The 24,645-nt window shown below is 39.3% G+C and overlaps 1 protein-coding gene across 3 annotated transcripts in view; it reads right to left on the reverse strand.

Moving 5' to 3' along the window:
* The window catches only part of pacsin1a (protein kinase C and casein kinase substrate in neurons 1a), a 40,833-nt gene that overhangs the window by 2,989 nt on the left and 13,199 nt on the right, over nt 1-24,645 (reverse strand). For 2 of the 3 annotated variants that reach the window (XM_074681558.1, XM_074681559.1), the window contains exons 3-10: nt 9,891-10,020; nt 6,553-6,709; nt 6,221-6,456; nt 4,084-4,239; nt 3,320-3,495; nt 2,171-2,291; nt 1,554-1,660; nt 868-1,064 (exon numbers count right to left, since the gene is read on the reverse strand). In XM_074681558.1, the coding sequence (XP_074537659.1) occupies nt 868-1,064; nt 1,554-1,660; nt 2,171-2,291; nt 3,320-3,495; nt 4,084-4,239; nt 6,221-6,456; nt 6,553-6,709; nt 9,891-9,950 (1,210 nt within the window). In that variant the 5' untranslated portion in view covers nt 9,951-10,020. Of the gene's footprint in view, nt 1-867; nt 1,065-1,553; nt 1,661-2,170; nt 2,292-3,319; nt 3,496-4,083; nt 4,240-6,220; nt 6,457-6,552; nt 6,710-9,890; nt 10,021-15,901; nt 16,115-24,645 lie in introns of those variants that run through there. The other variant, XM_074681560.1, reaches the window with a different exon arrangement.

Below are 24,645 nucleotides of genomic sequence, written 5' to 3' on the forward strand. Positions count from 1 at the left end.
AACCAACCTTGTATATTTTTCTTTTTGAAACAATGAAGCAGAGAAGATACACTATATCAGATATTTAACTTTAAAAGTACTCCCAGGAAGATTTTGTCACCTTTTAACAAAAACAGCTGTGTCTCCTTTGTCTCTTGTCTTTGTGCTTTGCTACTCCAGCCAAATGTTGAGGGCACAGCTCTATGTGTAGAATAATGACATGCGATCTTCCCATTCAAATTCCAGCGAGAAAGAAAGTGAATTTTCTAACCAGCTGGGCTTTTCCTAGTCTGAAGTGTTCTCTTTTACACCTGTAACATTGAAAAAATGCAAGTGTAGTGACATTTCTCAAGAGTTAGAACTCCTACCACTGGTTACATACTACTTCACTGATGCAGAGGTGGTGGTAAAGTTTGTTTTTACCTCTGCGGGCAAGAAAGCTTTGAGTAAACAAGGACAAGAAAATTGAATCTAATAGAAGAAGAGTGTTTTTAGCCTAGTGTATTTGGTGCCTCCAGTTTTTGTTGGATCTGAAAACAACTCACCTCAATCTCCTTTCAAATAGAAATATAGATGCATCGAGCATAGAGAAAAGATGCACATTTGTGGCAACTACAGCAGGTCTATTTTCTTCTTGTCCCTAAATTGTTGGTCATTCAGCTGTGTGTGGCTCAAGAGCCCCTTTTCACACCATTCTACAAAGAGCTTCTGTTAATTGGCGGCAAGTGCCTGCAATTTGTTTTCTACATGGCTATTAGTGACTAACCACAGCTATTGACCCCTGTTAAAGGTAGTGTTTGGTAAATTTCTGACCACCTGTGTGATGAATTTGAAAGTACATTTACACAGAATCATTTGTCCTGTTTTATCTGGTCATTGTTAACTTACCCGCTTTAAAGGTCAGCTCATCCTGTTCCTGTCCTTCGTAATCATAAAGAGCGCGCACACGAACCCCTTTGCCAGAGCTGGAATCGTCTTCGAATGAATTTCCGTTTCCTCCGTTTTCATTGCCAGAGTACGCAGCAGGCTGCTCGTCATCAGACCACTCAGTCGAATAGGCTTGGTTTTTATCATAGCTGCTAACACTGGAGGACAGAGGAAATGCAGCGTGAAATTAGCTGTGCAGTGACCCTCGAAACAAGACAACACTTCCAATTTTACCAAAGGAAGAGGGATTCTAAAGTCCACAAAGAATGGATTCTATAAGCAAATATTGTTTAATTTATTCATCTGTGCCAAAGATTTAAACTATTAAACATTAGGAAGTCTCACTGTTGCTCTGGTAACATTTTATTGATGATGATTAACAAGATACAAACAAGAAACACCATCCGGCTACTGCATATACTCATTAATGTTTCTTTCCCCTTTTCTGGTTATTTCATTTTAAAGACTGTTGGTAAATGCAGTTTATTGTTTAAACTGAGAATTCTGAATGAAGTGAAGATAACTCATACAAACAGAAGTGAATATGAACCCCTTAACGACACTTGTCACAAATTGTTTTGTCCAGGTCTAATCAAGTCCTCGCATGTGACTGATGTCATGGTAAACAACTGATTGCCTGAACTTGCCTGCTGCGGTCACCAGGTGGAGCCACATGGTCTGTGCTTGGAGTGGGTGGGGCTCCGTCTGGTTTCTTCTTCTTTGGAGGAGCATTGGCCTGGTCTGGGTTGTATTCCTGGAGATGACAGTGAGAGGAAATGCACATGAATGTACAAAAGAAAAATGGAATCAACATAAGAAAGGACTCGTTTATTTTATCCTGTAAGAAGACTTAATGTTGTGTTTCATACTTGCAAGCACAACACACAGAGCAGCAGCATGTTTGCAATAAACTGGCACAAGAAAATGAGAAATGGAGCCACTTGTCTGTGCAGGTAGATATGAGTCTGTAAGGCTGGGCAAGTTTATCCCTCTATTGCATTTTGGGAGCTTGGGAGTTTTAAATATTAACCTAGGTGGCTCATTTTTTCAAATATATCAGGATATCAACTCTAAATAGACTATCAGAAAGATGATTGGGACTGAAACAAATCGAGTGATCTGGGAAAAGATTTTTTCATTACTACTGTTATTCTGTAACTAGAAGTGGCTTATCTGTTAAATCTTTATAAAACTTCAATTGTAAACTTATCCATTAACTCCAATGATGGGATAAAACTGAACCAAGAAGATTTCCTCTATGAACCTCAAATGCAGGCCAGTTCATGTGCATCCCAGGGCCGTGGTTGTTGCTGAACCACTTCAGGTCCTCTTGTGTGTTTGCAGCCAGGATCGTGCGCTCCAGCTCTCTGTATATTGTTGAATAGCTGTAGAGAGAAAATGGGACAAATAGTGACACTGGAAGTGCCAGAAGAGACCTGGGGCTGCTGCCAATTTGGCATCAGAATTTGAACCACAATGTAGTTCAGATTCTGGGCTGGGGGAGATCCAACGCCGGGTCGAGACTTATGCGTATCCTCCTGATTTGTGCTCAAGTAGAAACCCACAAAGACTGAAGTACTTTTCCTGAATAATGCTAATAATTGTTACTTTTGGTCGCGAAATCATTGAAATGTGGAATAGATTGGAAAAGTGATGTTTCCTTTAAACACATTCACAGGATATAAACAGACTTCAAGTTAAAGCTTTAACTACAAACGCAGGAAGAAACTATCAAGGCTTTGTACAAAAAAGGTGCTTTGTATCTTGGTTTACTTTAAGCCCCCCCCAGAAAACGAATCAAAAAGCCAGTTTTTGAGTGATGATTGAAGCTTTCCTGTTTGAGTGTCATATGTAAATCATGTCTTGAAAGTATACCTTTGTGAAACATGTCACTTCTATCTCAGAAAATGTCTTTCTGTGAATGAACGTCTCATCTTTTCTTCATAGTTGGTTTTCATTCTTAAAAAAGCAGGTGTAGAGAGTGCAAAGGTCTTCAAAGGCAACAAGAAACCAAGCTGTAAAACCTCAATATAATCCCCTAAACAGAAAATGGATTTTTATCACCAGGCTCAGTAAAAGAACTTGTGTCTCCCGCAGGCAAAAATATGACAAGCATTCACTCTGAACAAAATTTAGTTTGTCAGAAATGTCATTAGCAGAATCATTCATTAGTTAGTGCAGTGAGTCTGAACGTTAATAAGAAAAGCATGCCTGATCAAGAGGAGTGTTCAGATCCATCAGCTTAAACTGTGCTGACTGTCACAACAAACCAAAATCATTAAATCAAATCTGAGAACAGATGAATTATTTCTGCTCTAGAGTTAAGGCCCCACTTTGAAATTAGATCCCATCTTTACCAAAACATGTGTCGAATGAAAACACATCTCTCTGAAACAAAAAAAAACATGCTTACCTTTGGTTCTCAGTGAGGTTAAGATGGCGTTTGATGTCCAGCAGGGCCTCCTTCAGGAAGGTCAGCCTCTTGACTTCATGCTGCTGGCACTGATCAAACACCTGCTCCATACTCTCCATGTAAGCTGGAGTGCACTTGTTCAGCTCCTCCAGAGACTTCTCATACTTTTCCTTAGCCTGAGACACAACACAGAATAGCACTCAAAGGAAAGGACTGATCAAGCTGATGTTTTTATTCTAGCATCTACTTTTGTATCTCCTTTTTTTTTTTAGTTTGTTCGTCTTTCCTATACACTTTGAAACAGGCGAATCAACTTATGCAAATGAGGGTGTGGAATCAGTTCAGATGCAAGGTACCTTTCTCTAAATGAAAATCTGAATCAAATCATCTCTACAAGATTAAAAATAACACCCCGAGAATTACAAATGTATCATCTTTGAATTAGGAAAGCGTTCTTCCAATCTACTTTCAATATAAGCATTCAAGGAAAGACAATCCATTACTCTCTTTGTCTTGACTTTCCTTTTTCCATCTTCGTCTTGCATTAAACCATTATTTTGAACATGCAATGAGAAAAAAGAAAAGAAAAATAAAAGGCAAACAGCCTTTCATATCCTGATTGTGTCGTTAGTCTTTACACTCCAAAAGGAGGAGGAAGAGGTAGACAACCTTTTTAACCCTACCCCTTTTTCACCCGTCTTCAAACCAGGCAAACACATTTCTATGCCATCACTCATCACTCCTTTCTCCAGCTGTCTCCTCACCTTCTGCACGTCCTGTTTACATTTGTCCACTTTCTCGTGGAGCTTCTTCTGCTGGTCTGGTGTAACAGAAGCCTCGGTCTTGCCGTTGGCCTCTCGGGCGGCAGCCAGCTTCTCCTCCTTGCAGGCCATGTGGTATGTTTTCTTAGCTGCCTCCATCTGCATGTCCAAACGCAGGCATTGTCAGTATCCCAAAACACATGATCTGATTTGACCAAAGGAGCACGGAGGAGTCACATCCACTCATGTCAAAGCAGGACTGACCTTGTCCAGACTGAGAACTCCATTCAGATGTGATCAGTATCAGAACATTAACATTACTATGTGCCTATTTCCAAAATAAGAGCTTATAAATAAATAATCTAAATAAGAGCTCAATTTAGTGTAAGAAAAGTGTATAAAGTGTGTATACACAAACACAGAGGTAAAGACTCACATTTTCTCTGTGAACTCAGAAAAACATCTTTCAAGAAAAGTTCCCCCCATAGAAACAAAGCTCTTCAAATATGTCAACACTGCAAAAATTGAACTCTATGTGTTGCTTTCTTTCCTTTTTTTAAGGAAAATTTGCTATAAGACTTAGCATAAGCTGCATTTACCTGACAAGTCAAGAAAAATGTTCTATTTCAACAGATCAAAAGACAAAAAATGATGCCTGAGTTGCTTGTTACAAAAAATAAAATAGAAAAATAGATAAATATAATGGGGTAAAAGAAATTCACTTGTTAAAATCTTGTAATAAGACATTTTTCTTATTTCATGAAACTTCAAAATGACCTTTTTTTAACCCCAAAACCAAATTGTTTAAAGCAATTGAGGCATTATTTTGTGACTTAATATCTTAAAATAAGACTTTTATCTAGATCCTGTCAGGTGAATAAGGCTTAAATCAAGTCAATTGAGACTATTTTTTACATAACTAAGACATAAACACTTGATTAGATTTCAGTTTTTGCAGTAAAATACAGATTAAATTTCACCTTAAGCACAGTGTTTGTTGTGATGAATCCCTGCAGGGAACAGTGAAAAAAACTTCCACAAAAAGTCCCCCTTTGCAGGAAATTAAGAGATGGTCCACTGACGATTGATAAGTGACAAATTCTGTTGTCTCGTAGAGTTTTGTCACAAATATCTCAAGTAAATGAACCGTCTTAGGGCTATGAGTCAGGAAACGCTCCAGTAAACTACCATGGGTGCAGCCAAGCACAGTGTCACAGAGGAGTTCCAAAGTTCACAGATTTATTCAGATTTATTTACTGAGACCAGAAGTTACAGATTTATCTGTGCACTAGTGAAAACAACATGCTAAGCAGGTGTGTTTAGGTTTATAACTGACTCTCTTTTAGCTCTACTTCTGGTCTCCACCTCCTTAAAAAAACATCTAGCTCTTTCAGCATTGTGTCTTTTGGGGCTTGTTTTAGAGCAGGGATCTCAAACTTGTGCCATGGAGGGCCAAGAGGCTGCAGGTTTTCTTTCCAACTAACAACTCCACCAGCCGATTTCACTGATTAGCCCCTGTTCTCTGCTTGATGGTGAGGTAATCAGTGAAATCAGCTGGTGGAGTTTTTGGTTGGAAAGAAAACCTACACCCTCTTGGCCCTCCATGGCATAAGTTTGAGATCTCTGTTTTAGAGGTTCTGCTGAAAACTGTTGCTGAGAAAGCTGGGAAGCTAGATATTAAAAAATCTTCTTGAATTTTAAAATAAAGCTAGTAGAGCAGAGAGGAGATGTACATTTAAGTAATAATTCTACACTGCCAAGATGTTTTCACATTTTTGACCTGTTGATTTGCATTATAATTTTCTTTTTGTAGATTCATTTTTCGTCAAATGTGATTAAAATGATATGGAAATTATGTCTTAAATGAAAAAGTCTCCATAAAGCTACTACAGGGACTTCCTAGCCAGGAGCCTGTAGGGCCTGGTATTGTTACTGCATTTTTTCTTTATGTTATTTATAGCTTTGTTATTAAATCTTACAGGAGTCAAGAATGAAAGACGAGTAGGGAAGATCAAGGGAAGCACATCATTATCGTACTGAAAAGGTGAGTCTGAATACAGCTGATAAATGTTCATGAAATCTTTTCTAACACAAAACACAAACCAGCTAATTTATGCAGGTTTCCATGCACCCCCCTCACCTCTTTGAGCTTCTTGGCCCATGGTTTCTGAGCTTTCTTGAATCCTTCTTCAGCCTCTTTGGCCTCTTTGAAGCCTCCGATCATTTGCTTGTGGTAGGCCTCTTTCTGCCAGTTCTTCACTTTCTCTACATCTTCATTCGTCAGGTTGTTCTTCACATCTTGGTGCAGCTCACTCACTTTCTCTGCCTCGGTCATCACAGCCAGCCAGGCTCTCTCCACAGAACCATACTGTGGACCTGGGAAACCAGACACCGCAAAGGCACAGATATTAGGTAAACATCAGACAAAAACTGTAAGTGCATTAAACTGTTTGGGGAATTTATAATATTGACCTTTCTCGATGAGCTGCCTCCATCTCTTGGACCAGGCAGTTAGCTGATCGCCGTACGCCTTCTCAATCTTAGCACGTTCCTGCAGGCAGCCCATGAGGTCGTTGCAGAGCCGATGGCCATCATCAAATCTTTTGACAGCACGTTTGTAGTTCCCCACCTGACAACGGAGGGACAAACAGGCTGAGTGGCAGAAAACGAATCTGACCTCTCAAAGGAAAGGGAAAGTATACAGAATACACATGAGCATAAAAGAGATGAATGTAAAGTGTATTTTTATACATAACAGACAAAAAAATGCAGATTTTCTGTACTCTTTAAGATTTATGAACATCAGGAAAGGATGCTTCTCTTTTGAACAATATGACCTGTATTTACTTCCTGAAAGCTGATTCTGACCCTTTAATTATGTTGTTTATGAAGGATTTCAAGGCTATTATTACAGGGAATTCATGTTCAGACTAAGAAAACATATCTGCTATACTGAATTTCTGCATAACTTTAGCAAAGTGTATATTTTGCTGCAAAATAAAAAAAACTCTATTATTCTCTACTAATCTCTGTCTAAATAACTTTACAGCCTTTGCTTTGTGCTTTCGCCACCTTAAGCGAGACCTCCTTAAAAACCACAGTGCCAGGCTGTGTGGCTCCGCCTCTTTAGTGCCTGCAGGGGGCGTGAGCTCATGCTGCATGATGAAGGGAGGGTAGTATAGGGGGAGGGGGGGTTGCTCGTGCCTGTGCATGTGTAGTTATGCAATGACATAGGCTTGTGTTAGTGTGTGTGTGTTTGTGAGTGTGCATGTATGTGTGTGTGTGTGTGTGTGTGTGTGTGTGTGTGTGTGTGTGTGTGTGTGTGTGTGTGAGAGAGACGGCTTTAATCCTCTTGAGTGGTGTGATGCAGGCAGACAGATTCTCATCGGTAGATGACGAGGTAGAGACAGAAATACATAGAAACCCCAGACTGCGTGTGCTGAAGATGTGGATGGATACATTCATATACATCCTCTCTCTCTCTCACACACACACACAGTGCCAGTGCAGAGTGTCTGATACATCTGTGGCTGCAGCGCTGCACTGTGATTGGTCCTGACAGGAGCATGCATATGTGTATAGTGTGAGAGATGAGGGCGCTGCAGGGAGGCGGTGAGACAGGTGTGTGACGGTATGTGTGTTGGCCTGTGTGGCAGACTGCAGAGTCATACCAACAACAACACACAGGTGGACCGATTCTTCACATGAAAACACACATGAGCTTGTGTTTTTGTGTTGAGGTTCATCTATTTCATGGCTTGGTTGTGCTTCATAGAGCAGTTGTGTTATTTGAATGTCTGATGATAAAAACCTGAGAGCCATGAGCGTAGCAGCGCTGTGAGGCTACTATAGAGATGCTATAGGCAGGTGCATGTGGTGAAAGGCCTCCTCAGAGCTGCTGATAACTGAGGCTCTTTGTCTGTGTCTCTGTGGCTAAGAGCCATTACACACAAAGAAGAGTCTGTACTGAGGGAATTCATTAACGCTAATTCGTTGGACACACAAACACACACAGACATTTCATCTCAGCACAAGTGAGGAAAGGAAGACCTTGTACGATGATTGTATTTGTTGTGATGTGTCCAGTGATGACACAACCCACTACTGATATGATTTCTAATAAATACACTGTGCACAGAAAAAGAAATCTCTGTTAGCTAAGACAGAAATTAACGCTTTAAAGGGGTTGCTGCATGTTTCTCACACTAACCAGTAAACTCCATAACAATCAAGTAACTAATATGCACAAAACCTTAGTGTTTAAGTCTTTATATAACTTAATTTGAGCTACATCCACCCATCAAGTCCCGAAAAATGTCTTATTGCAATAATTTTAAAAAAGGGTCTGAATTGCTTGTATGAAGTATAAACAAGAAAGAAAAAAATACTTTTTTAGTTTCTAGCATGAAGACATTCTGTTTTCAAGAAACTTGACAAAACTTTTTCGCACCCCCTTGGGGAAAATAAATTTTACACTTTCAAGTAAATCAAGCATCAGTTTGTCCTGTTACATCATGAAAAGTCTAGAAAAATGTGTTATATTTGTCTGGAATTTTCAGGTAAATCTGACCCATATTAAGTGTAATAATACAATTTATACCAATGTTGTGATTAAGAAAAGCTAACAAAATAACAAAAATGAGTGCTGTAAAAATTATTATTATTATTATTTTTTTAACTGAAATGAAGAATAAAAATGAGGCTTTACAAAAAACACTAAATAATGAGACTGTAATGTAAGGTCACCAAACTAACTAAAATAAATTAAAATTCAAGGAAGAGCATCTTAACCTTTCACCTCTGTCAATCTATGCCATACATAAACTCACTCTTTTCTTTAGTTACCATCCATTAAGTGGCTGGAAAGAGTAACCCTGAGTGACACTTTTTATTGTTTGATGTGGATGGTTGCTCATCTGCTCTCAGTGAATATATTTCTCAAAATGGTTTGACGTTTTGAGTTTTATTACACAAAACTTTTTCTGACATTCTTTAATCTTGTCCCCAGGAACTACCTCATGTTACAAAAAAGGCTTAACAGTTATTGAAACAAAAAAAACTTAAACTGCACAAATGCAAAACTATAATAACCTTGATTTATTTTAAAAATGAGACAAACTTTGTTGGATTTTAGTTTTTATGGTGTAGTCTGTTCATTTTTTTGCAACATAGGATGAAACACGCTAAAGAAAATGGGCTAAGACCTATGAGCTTCTTTTTGGTGTAATATGACAACATATCCCACATGATGTCAAATCTAAATGTATTTTTCTTGGTCTGATTATGGTTTGTTTCATACAGGGAACGCCAAAATTAAGAAAAAAGTAGCCTTAAAATGTGCAACTGCATGCTTATTTCCTATTCTAAAGCTGAATGTAATGAATTTGTATATCTTGATTAACTTATAATTACAGCTTGATTTGACTTTAGCAATGCCTCCAAAAATACAAGTACTGCACTTTCATAACCACAAACATTATAGCGAAGCTGTCAGCTCTAAAAGGCACTGTACTGATAGCATAGCGTGACATTTGCAGGGGGGGAATATAAGGATTGATACACCTCTTTTATCTGTGGGTAAATGTGAAACCAAAGGCCAGCCGCTTTCCTCCAAAACGCACCTGCATTATTCGATGCCTCAAATGTCAGTAATTAAATCAGAAGAAGCTGACCTTAAAGTTGTAACTCTATCAACATGAAACCTGATTGCTACAACAGCAGACTCTCCTCTGCTACATTCATGATCACTACATGGGGAATCTAGGGAGAAGGTTTTTTCGAGACAGGCTGGTGTGTGTATGTGTGTGTACCTCCCAGAAGCTGTCCATGGTGTCGTCAGCACCAACACATTCATCGTAGGAGCCAGACATTTTCCTGGATGTGGCAAAGCACTCTAATGACTAAACCTGTCCTCTGCAGCAGAGCTGGGTTCCTCATGCACTGAAAGAGACAAGGGGACAATGTCAGACAGTTTTCTATTATTTACACAAGCACAAAAACAAAGCAGCACAGTGAAGGACACTGCCAGGCATTGTAAGAAGAAGAAGAAGTAGTGAGGTTCTCCCATACATACTGGAAGCAAACCTTTCAGTGTGAGGTTTCTATTCGAGACGTTTATAATAATGAGATAAAAATAGCCTTCTCCTCTTCGTGCATATAGCACTGTGCCCTGAGGAATGAGAAGGAGCTTCTAATAGTGGTGTGTCCTAGAAAAGAAGCCTGGGAGAGTGGAGCATCACCGCCATCACACAGCTCTGACCCTGAATCCTTCCACGGTGCAGACACTCACTCTTATGACGCATTAGGTCTGAGGGATGCTGAGAAAAGCCTGTATTGCATCTTGTACTCAAACCACCCCATTAACATGACCAAATATTGCCTTTTGATTCCTTTTTTTTCGCTGTTTGTTTGTGGTATTTTGCAAGTTTACAGAGCATGTTTAATGTTTTACACTTGTCTTTTGTCTGTCTTTGTATTCAGCGTTAGTGTCTTTCAGATCAAAGCTGTGAAATTTTCCTTCCACATCCTGTCATTTTTCAGAAATCACCCAAACAAAAAGCTTCATAGACAGATTTTCTGGTGAAATTTGAGGAAAACTGTGTAATTGAAAAGCTGAAAATAACTGAAAAAAAGCAAAATACTAAAACAAGTTGTACATATGAGCTTTTAATCTTCACTTCAACATTATAGTTTAATTATTTGTTACTTCTTTAAACCAACTGGTGGCAGTTCCCACAGGATTCCCTCAAGCATTTAAGGTGATTTATTTGTCTGACATCTTGTCGATATCTTACCACCCTGGTTAAAGCAGAAGAGACTGTAGGGTGCTGTATTGGTATTGAGCTCTGTTTGAAGTTTAATCCATTTTGCTCACATGACTAATAGCTTTCTCTTGACAAAGATGTTTTTACTGCCCTGCAACAACCAACATGGTTAAGCACTTATGAAGTCTATACTCATGTTTAGTGTGTGTGTTTCTTATCTAACTCTGCAGCCCAACAGTGCAAAACAAACGTTATTACAGCTTTAATCAAACTGGAAAATAGTTTTATAAAATGATATATTTTTGCATGGTGTTACAATTGATTCCCATGCACAGCACAAATTAAGCGTGCTAGATGGAGGTCATTAAAGTTGAAGGATGACTCATGGCCATTTCAGATAAGCTGACTCTGCACTTTACAGTCTGATACATCACAAGTACTACTCTGTTCAATATAACCAGCACCCTCTGTGCGTTATCCTTCAACCTCCCTTCACAGACAACTGCAAATTCATCCCTGCACCATCCTTCATCCCTGGAATGAGTCATGAGAAATGACTTTCTGCATTGGGCTCATTTCAACTGGCCTGACCCCACTTTCCTTGTGAGCAGTTTAAAGACATAATTGTCCTTCAGAGAAAAATAAGATGTTCTGAAGGTAAAAGGTTGGGTTTAGAAGGGTACAGCAGCTCCTGCAACACAAAATGTGTCTTTTCACAGCAGGGGAGTAAAATCATCAAAATGTTATCAGGGGGACAATTGTTCCCAGCATTATTGTTTCTGGTTTCAGCTGCAGAGCAGGCAATCTATTCTGGCTCAGTCAGTGTTTCTACATTGACTGATTTAGCCAAGCTGAGTGTTATCAAAGGCCTTGGTTACAGCCATCACACCAGTCTATGACGCTCCTAACAATACTCGCTTTCAAAAACCGGCTATTGATGTGACTGCAAAACAGAAAATGCAAAAAAAAAAAAATCATGACTTGGCAAATCCAGCTTCAGTTTCTGATTCAGAGAATGTGCAGGGTGCAGCAGTGAAGTGGTCCACTGGTATTTTATGTATTAAACTATAAAGATAGTGTTACAGCTGAGCTGTTGAAGGAATAAAGCAAAGACTGGGCATTTTACTCCCCTTTATACCAACAAGGTTGAACAGAGTCCTTGCACTGCCTTACTCAGCATGGGATAAATATTCAACTGATTATGTTCAAAACACTGAAGGGTAAAAACCTTGCAAAATCTTATTCAGACCATGTGACTCCAAATACACTACATGAAACTAGCTATCTTCTTAAAAACCACTCAAATGCTTAAGTATGCACAATTTGGCTGCTGCCATGCTGGCTATATATGTTTGACCACGTTCCTAAAGCATGGAGAGGGTGTGTGTATTGACATAAGGAGCAAACAACAAGAAGTAATCACAGTTAGCCTGTGCCCACAGCTAACTCATTAGCATGAGCTAGTAAGGTTGAAAGTCAAAATTAGGGGGAGTTAACACAGCCATAGCCTGGTAAAGGCTAAACAGCTGATGTTCACAAGCCAAAATACAACAATCTTTTGAATGATACACAAAATCTTCTTTTTTTCCCCGAGGATAACATAAGCTGGTACTTGAACGTCTTAGACAGCTTGGCGAACCACACAGCAAGCCATATTTGTCAAATATTAGCATTAAAAAACCCTGAAGCCTGTCACAGCACAAACACCGAAAAAGAGGTTTAATTCCATGACTAGATAAGTTTTGTTACAGAGTAAATAGCTAGCAGGGCGTTACGGTCAAAAAAAAACAAACATGATCACGCCCCCTTTAATGTATGACCAATCAGCAACTGAAATGTGAAGTGTTCAACACTGAATTTCACTGAGCATCTGCCTTAGGCTGGCTACAGAAGAATCAGAAACCACACGAACACCCATTTAAAACACCGTACAGGGATGACATCTCAAGAAGTTTGTATTTATGAAGATATTAAACCTACAGGTTTTGCCTAATTAAGGTTACAGATGATGAAAAACACAGCTACTTAATAAAAATAATAATAATAATAATAATAATAATAATAATAATAATAATAATAATAATAATAATAATAATAATAATAATAGTGACAAAAACATAAATAATAATACATTTACTGTATTATATGTAGATGTAGTCTCTCTGATGTCACCCATTTGTTTCTGGTAAAGAGTTTTGAAGCTAATCATAGGCAGTGGCTATACTGTGATTGAGCTGTGCTTCTGAGAACTTGCCGGTCTTTTTTTTTATTCCAGGTTATAAATATGTCTATTTCTGCAGTAAAAACAACCTTTTGTGGCAAAGTAATTTTCTTTGCATCTGCCTAACTGGACTGAAGGTATTTTGATTTTTTTTTCCCAACATGGCTAACAACAGCTTTTAAAAATGTGCTGGAAAAAAAAAACAAGGGCTAATGTCACTGAAGTATGACTATATATCATACTGTCTATGGGTGTAACACAATGTTTTGATAGAGAAGATTCAACAAAGAATTGATAAAAATACAAAAAATAGCGAAGGGATTACAACTGTTTTGCTTGTTTGTTTGTTTGTTTGTTTGTTTTATAAAACTAGGCTGTTGTGAGAAAACAGCTGGCTTTAATTTAATGTCCAATTAATTAGGGCCTCAGGATCCAGCTGTTATGTTCTGGTCTAAGTCTAGTCAAGGTCGGAAATATATGAAATCAACAGGATTTTGGTTCTTTTCTGAGTGGTTAGCAACACCCGGAAGCACTTCACTGTGAAAATCCACAAAACGTCTGCCAGCATCAATATACGCTATTGCCCATATAGTTGGAACAAAATATTATTTACTCAGCCTCATGAAATGATTGTGATTTGAAAAGGGTTATGGTTTTATTTTCAGTGAGATACATTTGAAAGAGAGTGATCAAAACAGTTTTTAGAAGAACACTTTGTCTGTAAAGAATAAATCACACTTTCATTTCTTGAGAAAAGATAGGAAATATTTCATCCAACTTTGTGGGCAACAGTGTATTGTGTTAAATAATACATTTAGTAGATGTGAAGTTACCATCACACAACTGAGCTACTGTTAGCGTTTGGCCACCTCCTAGCAAATATGACGGTTCGCTTAGGTGAGCAGAGTGCTAACATTAGCCTCTGAAGGAGTCTCATTACACCATAAGGTATCAAGACATTTACATTTTATACAAACTGCTGATTTTGGGTCCTATGGCTAGCATTAAATGGACACTTATTTTAGTAATCAACCACTTCTAAAGGTTTCCCTTGCTGAATTCCAGCAAAGGGCTTTTTTCAGTGTAGCCTAGGACAGCCAACCTACAGAATATTCAAGGACACTGAATGTAGGGTCATCTGATTACCAGATCAACTTCTGCCCAGGAAATGGACTAAATACCAGTGATTCCAAAATTTTCCTCCTGTCTAGAGGACATACAGTAGTCTTTTATTCTGAGAAGTTAAAAGAGATTTTCGTGTACACTTGCTTAGCTTGGCAGAAACACTGGTAATGGGGGTGCAGCTTGTCTGACTGGGCGTAGAGAACAAAAAAAGCATTGTAAATTTCCATGCTATGCTAAATGGAAGTAGCTCTTTACCATGGATACAAAAGACTTTAATGAGTATTCACGTGTGTCCCAAAGTTCACAACTCTTCGTCCAGAAATAAAACTTCTCTCTTCCAAGTCATCTCTGAGAATGATGCACATTTGGGGTTGGAAAGCATTATTTCCATATCAGTGCACAACTATGATACTGAAAAGACCTAACAACATGCAAAGGTGTTACTGAGGTGTAATGACCTTTTGGGCCTATAAAGAGTAAACGGTCCAGAAGCACATGCTATGAGCACTGGAAAGAAAACTAGTGAAAACTGTCTGGTAGTATCTGAAAACCTGCACAAGGTTAAGGTGCAAGATTTTTCAACTTTAAACCTTAAAAAAAACTCGTCAGTTCAGAAGTTAGTCTTTATGTCATAAGAAATAAGGATGCCACGACATGATGCAAGAATGCGGCTTAGCAGCCTCTAAAGTAGCATGCCTTAATCTTAGCAACAAATCAACACCAATGGACTGGATACCTGTCAATCAGGCGAGTCCTCCAATTAGCAACTATAGTCACATCAAAGCCAGTTAAGCTCTGGAAAAATGCTAGAATCCAAGCTCATAACAAAACCAAAGTCCAGCAGATACATTTACCCCACTTGATGATGCATGGAAGGCTTTGTGATTCACGTGATTATTCCTAGATAGTGGACGAAATATTCGAATAAATCTCAGAATAGACTGATTAGCTGTATTATCGCTCTGTTGCCTGGATAGTTATATTGTTAGGAGAGTGAAACTCAAAGGATGAAAGGTGACAGCTAAAAACACTTTCAAATACCTGAACAAGCACATATAATTCACTTCAAATATATTTTTTTACTTCAAAGGAACAGGCACTATTTGTTGTTTATGACGGAAAAAATCAGCCTCAGAGAGAAAACACATCACAGCAAATTCTCACTTTCAGTCCACTGTGGGTTACTGTTATATGTCCCATGAGATAGAACAGGATGGGGGGCTTGGGAGTGGTAAACATTGTGGAGAAGGGCTTATACTCGAGCTATTGAGGTTAATCCAACTCGGTGGCTGTGAATACACCTCCCATTCCCCAGTGAATTTACTGGTGTGAAAGTCAGTGAGAACCTAGTACTGGTTTTTCAGGTTCTATAAAGATAAATAGTGTGAGAATTGACAGAGAAAGTTTGTAATATCTGTAAATAATGTCAAAAACAGACAAAAAAGTCAATATAGCTTATATAAAATAAAATGAAATAAAATCTCTTGGTCTGTAAACAACATGTTTGTTTATTTGGATGCACCCCCTTAGTTTGTTACCAGCCCACTCACCGGCTGAAGCACTTTCAGCTGTCAAAGCCTTTACTTTTGTAAAATTGAGTCTTTTGAGACTCTGTTGTGATCACAGAGGCGGCATTGCTGTCTGAAACTGACAAAACCTCTCACACTCAAACTTTTGCACAGCAATAACATTCGTCTGCACATTCACTCACCATTGTTGGCTCCATAATTGTGAAAAAAAAAAAAACAATCCTCAAAATTAAAGTCAGACACACCCCTCAATTACTCCTCCACAAATTAGTGGTCCAAATAGTCCGTTTGAGTTGCTTTAGAACAAAAACAATTTTTTTTTTGCAGCTTTAACCTCTGTGGCCAAAGTGAACCCAGAGAAGACGCTAAGTCTGACAGAACCAGCGTGTCTCAGAGGCTGAGGGATAATCCTGCAGTGTGCCACTTGAATAGCTTTAGAGGGGGAGGGTGCTAGTTTGGGAGAAGAGTGGAGAAGCGGATAGGATGACGGAGACACAGAGACACTTAGTGGAGGGAAAGATGTGTAACTTAGATATTAAGCTGTGATCAACACTTCTTCTGAAAGGGCTGCTTGTGCAAAGAGAGACATGGATTAGGGTGTGTGTGAATTTAGCAGGCGACAAGTTCTTTGCTTTCAGTTCATCACAGCTACACACGACACTCGTGTGACTGCAGCACGTTAACTCATGTTCCTGCAACCTTTAGAGAAGGTTTAAAGAAACCTCTGATTCAGAGGAGACAAATGTTCCCGACACGGTCAGAAGGTCCAGTGTTGACAAGCCATTTAAAGCCCTGAATGGGAACCACAACTAACCTGTAAGCTTGTTACAGTAAGAAGATTTCAGAGAGATGAACTAACTTTACTCCTGCACACTATCAAGCTCACTTTGTCCTGGCTGATTAGATAACACCAGCAGAATTAAGAATGAGCTTTGCTTTAATGTCAGGCATTGTCATGTTTGTTAGGAGATGCTGGACCAAACATGTCGGGGGAATGCTGTTTGAAATTTAGCTCATGAGCTAGCTCTGAAATAGTGTTTGTAATAATAATAACCGAGGTCACCTTACGAGGCAAAATATAGAAAAAGAGCTACTCTCTAAAATCTAGATTGATAAAAAATATAAATAGAAAACTGAACTTTGAGCAACATATATTTTTCAGGTTACATAAACAGAAAATAAATAGAATTTGAGCTGTTGGCTTTCACATGAAGCTCAAGATGTGATGATGTTTTTTGCTGCCACTCTTGGCACACTTACTTAAATAAAAAGTCAACTATGGGGACATTTAACATTAAGTCAAAAAGAGCAAATGTGACGATGTGCAACTTAATGTCATGAGGAGCATTATGTTGTTTCACTGTTCCCACTCATAGAGTAAATTTACTTCCTGCCAGTGTGTTTTCCCCTCTGTTTGATATATGTCCAGCCTGTGCCTGATTCGCTTCACTTTCTCTTTGTATTTGGTCTTTTTGTTGTCTTTGTTGGAGGCAGTTTGCCTTTGATCAAAGTGCCAAGCATTCAAACTTTCCTGCCTGTGTTTGAAAGCCGATTGTTCTCTCAGACCCTGCATTTTATGGACTTTGCTTGTATACCCTTTCTTGGATTTGCAAGTTTTTGACTTTGATTTTTTTTAATTGACTGCACTCATAAGAATCTGTTTTGGGGGTTTTGCTTTCTGGGTTTTGCATACTTTAATAACCAAAGTGGGCCCATCAAGCTGTATGCTGGTGTTTTGATGCACAATTGCTGGTTTTCGATGCAGTGTGGTTATAGTGAAATCTGTTTGATATGCGAGGCATGCTCTCTTCTCGTTCTGATGGAGGAAAAAGGACACACAAGGAGAGACAGAGGGAGGTCTTTTCATGAGACATGAGCAGGGAGACACAGTTAGAGGGGAAGCAGGGTAGAGGACGGGATGTAGAATGAGAAAGGTAAGGGAAAAGGAGAGGTTGAAGGGTGGAGGGGTCAGCTGTGAGCTCAGAATGTAACATGTAGTGTGTGAGACAGCAAGGCGGTTCCAGAGTGGTATGTGGAGAGCCATAGGGGCAGAACGGCAGCTGAACACATCAGGACAGAGATGTGATTCATCTCATGGTGCAGGCTGTTGGATGTTGCCAGGAGACAGAGCAGCCTTGTGCAGACTTCACACAAATCGTAACAGCCAAGGCCGTCATTAAACTGGACATGTGACCGATACTCAGGACAAGCGCAAGACGTAGAACACACACACACACACACACACACACACACACACACACACACACACACACACACACACACACACACACACACACACACACACACACACACACACACACACACAGAAACTTTGAGTAAGACTACACACTGGACAACATTAGAGGGAGTGAGAGTGCTGAAGAGGAGATGATCTAAGAGGACACAGGATCTAACAGGAGCTGCAGAAGTAAATAAAAGATACAGGAGATGAAGGACAAGCATTGAGTGAGGAGGGCGAGGATTTTCTTGTGCTGTGTTTATTAGCTTAACCTGTTGTGCAGTGAGCGTTCTTCACTGTTTGCTGGGGCATATAGAAAGAGAGTTAAATTTGAACTGACAAGTTGATCCAGACAGGGAGGCTGCAACACCCCATCTTCCCTCTCTATCCCCTACATCAGCTGGAGACAGGCCATGCTAGCAGAAGAAAGCCCCTGAGGCCACTTCAGATGTAGACTTATTGGTTTTAAGAATTATTTTCAAGAGCAGATCAAGTACAAAACAGACATGTCGGGACAAGCAGAAGAAAGAAAAGTGTCATTTTCAGTGGTTAGCTTATGCTTGATGTCAATAACAAGAATCTACAAGCTCATGAACAGCTCTTATTACTGTTTTGAACACAGTGGTGCTTTTAGATAGATGCTAATATATTTTAGCATGCTAAAATTGGACAAATTTCACTTTGACTGAAGCAAAGCTGAGGCTGATGAGAAAACCATAGGTTTTAAAGGAATACGGACACACTTAAGCTTGAGTGTTGATCTGTTTTTAAGCATGATCAAATGCAGAACACAAAAGCAAAACAAAGTAATAAAAAGTTAATCCCGATTAAGTTATGAACGCTGGAATCAAATTTCATATCTATAGATGTTACGATGGTTTGCATCGGATAAGGACAAAGCAACTGAGAAATTCCTGCTTATTAAGTGTCCACTCAGAGACACTGTATCTAAATCTTCAAACCAACAGTAGTTGTGTCCTCCAGAGCTGCATCAAGGCCCTTGAGACCTTCTCTATATTGGATCATGGCTTAGAGAGCAACCACTGCTACTGCTGCAGGAAGTTTCCTGATCGCTTCAGTCTTCAGTAAGAAGCAGGAAGAACACTTTTATGATTACTCTTATCGTTCTCTGTACCTCTCTAACACAGCCCGGTCGTAGACAGCAGACAAACAAAGCTCCAAGGAGCTCATGCTTAAATTGCTGACCTGGTGGTGGACTGTTATTAGTCTGCCAAAGTTAGCCATGGTTCATCATCTGAGGGTCATGAATTTATGTCCAGATTTTTTTCTACACAATAAACAGATGTTGAGCTATTTTCACTACACATCTTCTCACAAATGGGTGCCACAAAATTAAACTTGCTTATTGGAAATTGCATGCAAGTGTGAGTGTGTGATTCTGTCACTTCTTGTTAGCCTGGTACTAGGCTGATTAGAGGGTGACCTGACTAGTGCCCAATGACATCTGCAACCCCAAATGGGAAAAGCAGTTAACATAAGGGATAAATGGTTGGGCAGGTCCAACGTATGCATGTCCAGTCATTACACGATCAGAACCAATAGTCTTAACATACAGATATGGAACAGTCCATCTGGCCATAGCATTAATAAGTGACCAGTTAACAAATGAAGGTGAGGCAGGTGCAGAACAACATATATCTATATCATATATCTATATATATATATATATAGTTTACCACGCTTAAACAGCAATTAACTTGGTGAGCAGTAATGGTGTGACTGAGTGAACATCAAGAGAAAAAAGCTAATTTTCAGCAGGAGAAATTGGCATTTTATTACAAGAATATAGAATGAACTAACAGCTGTCATCAGCTAGTCAATTGTCAAAGATAACAAACAAAGAGAAAAGAACGTTTGGCTAAAGGTCTTGAACAGGGTAAATACATGCGATGCTTCCCAGCGCACAGCAAAAGACTTCAAAAATAAAATAAGCAATATGAAAGCTGCTTCTTGAAACAAGCACCACAGCAATGCCCCAGCAATGCCCCAGCAATGCCCCAGCAATGCCCCAGCAATGCCCCAGCAATGCCCCAGCAATGCCCCAGCAATGCCCCAGCAATGCCCCAGCAATGCCCCAGCAATGCCCCAGCAATGCCCCAGCAATGCCCCAGCAATGCCCCAGCAACACGATGAATAACTCCATGAGCAGTTGTTCAATATACTCAAACGTTTAACCACACACATCTTGGAAGGACGCATAAAGGTGAAAAGCCAAGCTAACGTGCAAAACCAACGGCACCTTGCCAGTTTGAGTCTTTGATTACTTCCCTTATCTCATCTGTTAACTGAAAAATGTTGAGTCTCTAAATCTAATCTCTAAATATCTAAATTTGTTGTTGAGCTCAACATCCTCATATTGCTCATGACTGGACCTGCATACAAGCCCTGATCTTTACCTTTCTCTAAAATAATATTGTTTTATAGCCATATGTCTTTGGGATTAGAAATATGTGGTAGAGAGAATTCAAAAACTTTGTAAAAAAAAACACAACCAGGATCTTACTTCTCATTCTCATTCTCTCACATAAAAGATCACAAGAGAGAACAAACTGGAAACCATTTTATTAGGTGCATAATCTTATGTGAAAGGCTCTGTTTTTTGTTTTCCATGAGCCTCAGACATTGTTCTTTTAACAGAAAGCATATTTGTATAAATCAGGTATTCTTTTAATTCAAACCACTTCAAAATCCTCTCATTCAGACTACTCTGGGTGACCATGTCTGCCAGATATTGCAACATAGCAACCAAGTCCACAGAGGCCTTTGCCTGTGCAAGCTGTGTGGGTCAAGATTTCAAGCAAACAAGCGCAGGATGACTCAGCTATCTGATCATGAATATTTCTACTGCAATAGCATCAGGTTCCTGCTGTTTGTTCCATGCCATGGTGGTGGGTGGGTGAGGGGATTCTCCTTCCCTATGGCCTGTTTACATCAAAATCTTTTTGTGTGATTCAGCAAGGTGTGCTGCAGCTCAGCTCCCAGAACAACAGACCACACAATAATTCATGAGCGCTGGGATGTAAATAATAAAAAAGAAAACGGAAGCATTAATTTTATATTGGTTCCTGCAGGGGAAATATTCTCTCCTCTCCCAGAGGAGGAAGGAGGTCATGGTCAGCAACAGGTCATATGGAGCCGGTAGGGACTGATGAGGCACTGTACCGCCTGTCGTCTGTCAGCAGACAAAATATCTGTACTTTCATCTTCAATCTCCAAACAAGGACTAACCAACGTCACCAGAGGGTTCAGGTAACAGTCTAGCAATGAAAAATGCTGGCATTGCAAGAAACATCTTGTCCAAACCCTTTCCTGCAGCTCTACTTATGCAAAACTGTTATTTGTGCAAAATGCTAACACCAGCTTAGTGGAACCCTTTTAATGACTCATTGTTATCATCCTTTTTATTAGCTGTCAACATTTGCTAATTAGCACAAATACAAATACCTCAGAGGATATGATGGAAATGTCATTTGATTTGCAGGTTGAGCAAAAACAAAAAAAATTGCATCATTAACTAAATCAAATGTGGTGCTGGAGGTAAAATCAGGGGTATTTAATGTTTTTTACCATCGGGGTACTGTGAATGCATGCAATGTTTTGAAAAACTGTAAAGTTTCTCTGTCTAGCAAGTCTCGTAGAGGCAAACCAACTGAAAGAACATCATCCACTGCCATCCCCAGAGTCATGCAACGCTACAAACTGAAATATCAAACTCCTACCTTTTAACTCAGGGAAACTCCTGAGACACAAAGTGAAAGGACTTGGCATTTCACATCCAACAGCCTTTGCTCCTAGACTGTGTCTCTCTCCTCTGCACTGTCTCTTTCGCTTTGCCTCTCTACCTTACCGTGACCTCAAACATCGTCTTGCACTAAGCAAGTGTTCAGCTAATGGTTGTAATGCTCCTTGAATGTGCTGCAACAGATGTGAAAAGCAATCTAAGACAGTAGGTAATTTGATAGTAGTCGTTCCTGATTTAAGTAGCATCAAGAGGCTGAAAAACATCATCTAATGAACTGCTCAGGCAGATCAATCAATGAGCCGCAGCCCTGATGACATGACTCACTGTCTTTCTAACCTTGTTTACAACTATTAAAACAAATCAGGCATTGTACTGACATGAATTGAAGCATTGCTCTGTTACTGCACCGTCTTTTTTTTATTCAGATCCTTTCACTGGGGTTACTGACTGCTGAAGGATTTCCAACGGTTGGATGGCCATGAAAACCTGCGTTTAACTATGAGTACAAAAACTACTACCATTAGCAAAGGCACTGAATGAAACAGGTTCTCTAAAATCAGTAATACAAAGCAGGAAGAGGTTGCATGAAAGAGACAGAAACAGAGAAAAACAGCCAACCACAGAACTTTAAACTCTGTCTGCACTGCTAGAGAAGGGTTTAAGACAGACTTTTTTTCATACATTTTACAGCTAGAAAACCAGTTTCTGGGTCAAGTTTGGATCAGCTGAATTACTATGTTGCATTAAACCTGAGGACTTCTATTTTCAGTGCCAGTCATGCTTAGGGATACTGATTTCTTATAGCATGAATCTCACTGGGTAAATGTCCATTTCTTTACTTAAAGACTGCAACAAGGTACAGTGCACAGACATTCATGGTCCACAGAAGATACATCCAGCTTAGCTAAGTGATTGGATTCTGCGACGACACCACCATAAAAATGACATCCAATGAACCAAGCTGCTAAAAATTTGCTACAAATGCCCAAGTCTGAGAAAATGAAATGCACAAGTTTTAATGTTTCTTGTGTTACTTTAGCAGCATTATCTTATCATGGGTTAAATTTGTTGATAGCTTGCCATATGACTAACAAAGGCCAACCTAACATCTTGAACTGGGGTCAACTGGTTATCTGGTGATGATATCAAACATTCAGCAAATTATCTGTATCAGCATAAAAGTTTGCATAAATGCCATAATTTCTGGAATTTTCCATGATGAAGACTTTGTTTTCCATGAGCACCGTCACCTGTTTTGGTAGTAAATGAACAAAGATCAGATTACACTGACACAGCTTGGTAGATTATCTGGGGCTGTTATTTGAAAATGAATATATAAATGAATAATTAAAATAAATAAATAAATAAATAAAATAAATAATAATATCAAAAATAATTTTAATTGACTAAAAATGTGAGCACTTGTAAATATTTACATTAACTGCAAGGGATGTATAGCTTTAAGAGAAATAAACTCAGTTTCATTAAAAGTATTTAGTAATAGAGTATCCTTGTTAGATGAATTCTACATTTTGATGGAAAGGTATTATTTTTAACTGTAAGCATATTGGATACAGTTTGGTTACACTATTGGTTGTCTGTCTCATGATTGAATAACTATCGATATTGGTATAAGCCCCAAAAAACGTGATCGGTCGACCCCTGATTACCATCAGCTTTAGCTGTTCGAGCATGGTCGTGGACGGCCTTTTTTAAAATCTAATTACTCCTTAAATGTGTTTGACTCCTCCAGGTCTCACAGTCATCCTCTTTAGCAAACTGTACTGACTTTTTGTAGAATCGGACCAAAGATTCATCTTGTAAAAAAAGGTAAAGAGAAAAAAATCCCAGACTGCTGTAAACAAACACAAGAACACAAACAGAGAGACAGTCTGATTGTTCCGGATAGACCCTCCATAGATCCTCCATTTTTCCTCTTTGGTGAGCATAAATTTCACAATCATATCACTTATGAGCAAGCACACACACACATACATTACACACACAGACACACACACACAGACACACACTTGCGAGTTGTGATTTAACACAGCGTCCTGCACGCTGCTGCAGTGGTTACGTAACCATCCAGCTCTAGCCACAAGCCTCCTGGTGACAGTGAGGAAAAGACAGGGGAAAAAACAGCCAGGGGAGGGCAGAGAGGAGCAGGGGAGGGGGAGACAGACATATCGTGATGGCTGCTGATGAAGGAATGAACTGCAGACAAGCAGCAGTGGCTGTGTGATGAAGCAAGGAGGATGGAGGCTCTGGTTCCAGTCCAGTATTTCCTGATGCCCAGGCAGACAGTGGGAGCAGAGGAAAGGAGAGGGGAAGGGAGAAAAATGAGCAAGGCGACGGTCAATCTGGGAATGTTGCTCTCCAAACACACTGGCTTGTTGCCTTCTTCCTGTTCAGCTGCCTGATGCTGCGCTGAATACTGATTGGTTGACTTGAAGCACACCGCCTGTCTGCATTTGTGTGAATTTATGAGATATTAAGAGAGGAAGAAGGAGTCAATGAAGAGGAGAGGCTGCTGAATACTGTGAATAAATGGGTAAAGTGACTTGAAAAATCCAAATTGAGTTATAAACAGCTTATTGACTCATTAATGACATCCTTTGTATGTAACTGCTTTCATACCTCATTTTAAAGCCTCAGAAAACTAGCACAAGATTATAAAAATGTATCTTTGCTTTGGTTTGAATTTGAGATGAAAGACAAGAAGAGCTGCTTATACAGCAAATGAAAATCTTAGACTATCAGCTATGTTTTGTCCCTAACAGAAAAAAAATTGTGCTACATATGGAGCAAAGAGTCCACTGTCACCATCTTTGTCATATTTTCTGAGGGGGGTGTGTCCAAGTATTTTGACTTCACTAAGAATTGCCGAAATGGAGCACAGACTTTTGCAGGGGTGACATAAA

This window comes from Halichoeres trimaculatus, unplaced genomic scaffold (genome assembly GCF_033239565.1).
Source record: "Halichoeres trimaculatus isolate MK-OKI-2021-1 unplaced genomic scaffold, fHalTri1.1 fHalTri1_scaffold_11, whole genome shotgun sequence".
In the NCBI taxonomy this organism is placed as follows: domain Eukaryota; kingdom Metazoa; phylum Chordata; class Actinopteri; order Labriformes; family Labridae; genus Halichoeres; species Halichoeres trimaculatus.